Source organism: Drosophila guanche, unplaced genomic scaffold (assembly GCF_900245975.1).
Source record: "Drosophila guanche unplaced genomic scaffold, DGUA_6, whole genome shotgun sequence".
NCBI classification, from domain to species: Eukaryota; Metazoa; Arthropoda; class Insecta; order Diptera; family Drosophilidae; genus Drosophila; species Drosophila guanche.
Genome location: NW_022995745.1, coordinates 8,792,728 through 8,797,105, shown reverse-complemented (window position 1 = coordinate 8,797,105; position 4,378 = coordinate 8,792,728). Strand labels below are relative to the sequence as shown.

Genomic DNA, 4,378 nt, shown 5'->3' with positions numbered 1-4,378 from the left:
TTTGTCTGTCTCCGGGTTTTGGACTTGGAATAGGTGTACCCATATGTCGAGCATCAAACTTGAGAGCAGATGCGTGAGATTCATTTTCGGAATTCTGACTTAACTTCCAAAAAACATCATTCGAAATTGAATTTGTACGGGTTCGTTCCGTCGCCTCGAGTTATGTGCCGAATGTGAGTCGATCGATGGGAATGCAAATCGGAAATTATATGTTGACCGAAGAATTAAGCCACTGTACATATGAAGTTTCCCTATTCTGTCAACCGAAAATTTTTTTGTGTTCTATTCATATGTACGCATACACATACATTTATAAATTATATATCATCACATTTTAGAAATAGCTTAAACAAAATTTAAGAGAAACAGTAGAATTTAATTTTCATCAGCATACACATACATTTATAAATTATATATCATCACATTTTTGAAATAGTTTGAACAAATTTTAAGAGAAACAATAGAATTTAATTTTCATCAGACGTCATGTCTTCTCCTCGGCGCATTGCATCCAAACCAGACATAGCTTCAGCCTCAACTTCAAATTCATCATCAGCACCAACAATGCCAATGCCCAATGCATCTGCAACCCCAACCACAGCCGAATGTCCGGGAACAACTGCTGCTCCTCAAGCCGTGGTTGAGGGTTCCCGCGACACCCTGGATACTCTGGACTGCGATAACGCTCCGAACACAAGCGGTCAACGAAGAAGATTTTCCCCCCAAGGGGCGGACTGTGGCCTTCCGGTTAGCACCTGTGCATTTCGGGTGCGACGGGAGCTAAACGAGATCCGAAAGAATCCGCCGCCCAATTGCAGTGCCGATCTCTTCATGGACAGGCTGCTCCATTGGACGGCCACGGTTATCGGTCCCGCCGGCTCCGTGTACGAGGGTGGCCACTTTGAGCTGGACATTCGCTTTCCCCTGAACTATCCGTTCCGACCACCGCGTATCCGCTTTTCGACGCTCATCTACCATTGCAACGTGGACTGCGTGGGCGCCATCTGTCTCGACGTGCTGAACGAGCGCTGGTCGCCGGTGATTAATGTGTCCAAAGTGCTGCTGTCGATCTGGCTGCTGTTAGGAGAGTGCAATCCAGAGGACCCCCTGGTCATGTGCATTGCCGAGCAGTACAAAACCAATAGGCAGGAGCACGACAAGGTCGCCCGCTTCTGGACCAAGCGCTTTGCCATGCCCAAAGAGGCAAAGTCCAACAATTCGAATCTAAAGGAGCCACACGAGCCAGCGAAGTTAACGGAACCAAAGAATCCAGAGCAGCAAAATAGTTTTAGCAAGCCGATGTAAATTATTTAACCAAAGAATTCAACTGCTAATGAAGATTCGATGAAACATCTCTGATCGATGTTCTGCCCTTAATGAAAATCAGTTCTGCTGTCTTTGCTGTCAACAAACCATTTTGATATCAATATGTAGACCTATCGAGAACTCTTGAGAGCTTTTCTCGGTGAATCAGGAACCCAAGGCAACAAACTCACCCACTCTGTGAACTCCAGCCCCGGTCGCAGGTCCTGTTTCAGCCCTCTTCCACTGTTCAACCGTTTTAGTCTGACTCGCTGAGATAGGCACGTGGTCCTCTGCGGCTCATGTCTATGAATATTCATGAGCAGCCAAAAAAAAACACTGCCAGAGGCGTTGGAAAAAAATCACTGAACAGAAAAGGGGAAATGGGTGAGCGGATGACATTGAAAAATGAATTGGAACGCAAGCGAAGGATTGGACTGCGGGGTATGGATAATCAGCTCCCAAACTATCAACATCAAGGAATAGTTAATATAATAGTTAATTATAATATTATATAATATAATAATTATATATATATATATAATTATATAATAGTTTTCTGGGAGACACCTTTCCCCAATAGGGAATATCTAGCTATGAATTCAGGAGAGTCGGGTCCCTACAATATGAGCATATAGTTCCGTTTCCTCTCTGGCGAGGACTTAAGTCTGTCATCCCAGGAGTAAAGTTATGTACTTCTGGCTTCAAGGAGCGAAAGTTGAAACGACTGTGGTTGGGTGGAAAGAAAAGCAATTTTCTGGCTGACAATGTCATCAAAGTTGCGAGCGAACCTTTCAATATCCCACGCTTAAGGTCCAATCCCATTCCTTGTCTGTAGCTCTATCGCTCGCCCCAACAAGTCAAACGTTAATGAACTAAAAGAAATTAATTAAATTGGTAAGCACTGCTACCCACATACCCGAACGAGTACATATGTACATACATATATGTACAGTGTACAGCTTAACGCCCGGCCCCAATTCCTTTATTGGAAACGACATCCGGGCTGGACATCACCCGGCGACGTCAACGGCGACGGCAGCGAATCGAATGACGCTGCCAAAGTAAATGCAATAAAAGCAAGTTTCTCCATGACTCGACTCTGGCATGGGTGCTACGAAAAGACCGTTAAAAATGAGGAGAAAATGGGTGGAACGAATAATGGCATGGGCCGGATCGATCCGACTGCGAAATGCCCTGAACTCATCAGCCGGCAATCCCGGAGGTGGTGAACCACAAAAGTGATGCCTCCATCTGTGGCTGAGGTCCATTCCCCATTCGACTGGCTCGGTCAAATATCCGGTAGACTTCAGAGGACTCTACTTCACGCAGTGGAAGGTGACAGTGCCATACTAGAGCTGCACCCTTGGCCATTCGCACCCGGGCTAATCGCAAGGTTAGGGGAGGCGAGTCGATTCAATGGCATTTGCCAGAAAACAGGCAAATAACTTGGACAATCCATCAACTCCTGGCCCTGGATTTGTAGACGAAAGGAAGAGGAGGTCGTTCAGTTACGGAGATATAGCTGGAGGGGAAGCTCGATTTGATGTACGAGTATTACGAGCATTGGGATTGGGATTGGACCGGATCCAGGCCTGGTGACTTTCGTGGATAATCAGATTGGGTAGATAGTTGGCACTCCATGCAGTTGCTAGCTGGACATTTGCCTGCAGCGGAAACGATTTGGTGTCGGATGGGGACGGACTCTAGACTGTGTTTAGTGCACTGCCCGTACAATTCACATTTGCTTCGACTGCAAGTGAATTGATTTTGGCTTGATTTTGGGCAAAGTCAATTATGGTGACCATTACGTTAATAATGTCTTACCTTGGGTCTACTGGGGTGACCGTAATTTTAGAAAAATACCTTCCATGGTAGTAGTCGAATAGAGTTTTAGAAAAACCCACATTCAGCCAAGTACTATTCATACGAGTATCTGCTCGAGAGTCGCTCTTCCACTTAGCGGATAAGCCCGTCAGCTGGTGAGGGGTTCTTGTGTCACATGGTAATAATTAGTGCCACATGTTAAATGTTTTGCTCGCCTCATGGCCGTGTCCCTTTCGGTGTTCATGGATTCCCGAACCAGGGAATGGCCAGGGCCACTCGCCGATATTGCAGAAAATTATCAAATGACCCTGAGAAGTGTCCTGCTGATGAGGTTCGATGTGGAGTGGAGCATCCAAACGCTCAACTGGACTTAATACCCTTTTCCTGGGCATTTTCAGAGGCAGAGCCAGACTTGTTCGATTGAATGCCGTGTCAAGCGGTTTCTGCACTCTCAGCTTTTATTGAATTCCACTACAGTTTTATGTCCACCAGAGCAGCCAGCCTCCGTCATTGAAACGTCATCATAAAAGCTGCCAACGTGGCCCATAGACCCAGAAGACGGTAGCCAGGACGGTAAGGGTCAGGATGGGTCTCCGCTTTTTTTGGGAGCAACATAATGTTGTAAGTATATGGAAATGCAAGGGCTGCAAATCTCCCCATTGCAATCATCAATTCTTTAAGCTAATTTCTTAAAATCCATGAAACCTTACTCTATCTTTTTAAAAGTTAAAACCAAGACTCGGTTTTTAACGCTCTGTATTAGAAAAAGAGTGACCATCAAAGTTGCGTACCAGAAATTTTCGATAGATGGCACTTTCGAAAAATCTGCTGTGAAACCTAGCGGTCATTATTGCACTGAATGTGCAGGGAAAAAGTATCAATTATATTGCTGTAGTAGTTGGCGATGTCTTCTACATCTAGATGTAGTCCTGAGTGCCGAGTATAAAAGTTGTGACGCGTAAGAAGCGTCTCACACGTCTCTTCTCGTTTTATACTCAAGTGAATAAGAGATAAGAGATAGGGAATGACCATATCCATCAGATCACCGAATTGGAATCAGATTGGATCATTTTGATAGCCAGAAATTAATTCCAACCCGTCCAGCAGCTTTGCTACCTCACAAAAATCAACATTTCTGCATTTCAAAGCATAATATTTTTCAAACGGTAGGCTAAAAACACAAAGTGTTTGGGTACACTTTATAGATGCATTTAGTGAGATTTTGTCGAGTAGTGTCTCCAGACTGGAT

At 44.9% G+C, this 4,378-nt stretch overlaps 1 protein-coding gene across 1 annotated transcript; it reads left to right on the top strand.

Moving 5' to 3' along the window:
- Positions 1-337: 337 nt before the first annotated feature.
- On the top strand, positions 338-1,779 carry LOC117580864 (ubiquitin-conjugating enzyme E2 E1). Its single transcript, XM_034267613.1, has 2 exons — positions 338-368; positions 454-1,779. The coding sequence occupies exon 2, from the start codon at positions 487-489 to the stop codon at positions 1,303-1,305; it is 819 nt and encodes a 272-aa protein (XP_034123504.1). The 5' UTR covers positions 338-368; positions 454-486; the 3' UTR covers positions 1,306-1,779.
- The last annotated feature ends 2,599 nt before the right edge of the window (positions 1,780-4,378 follow it).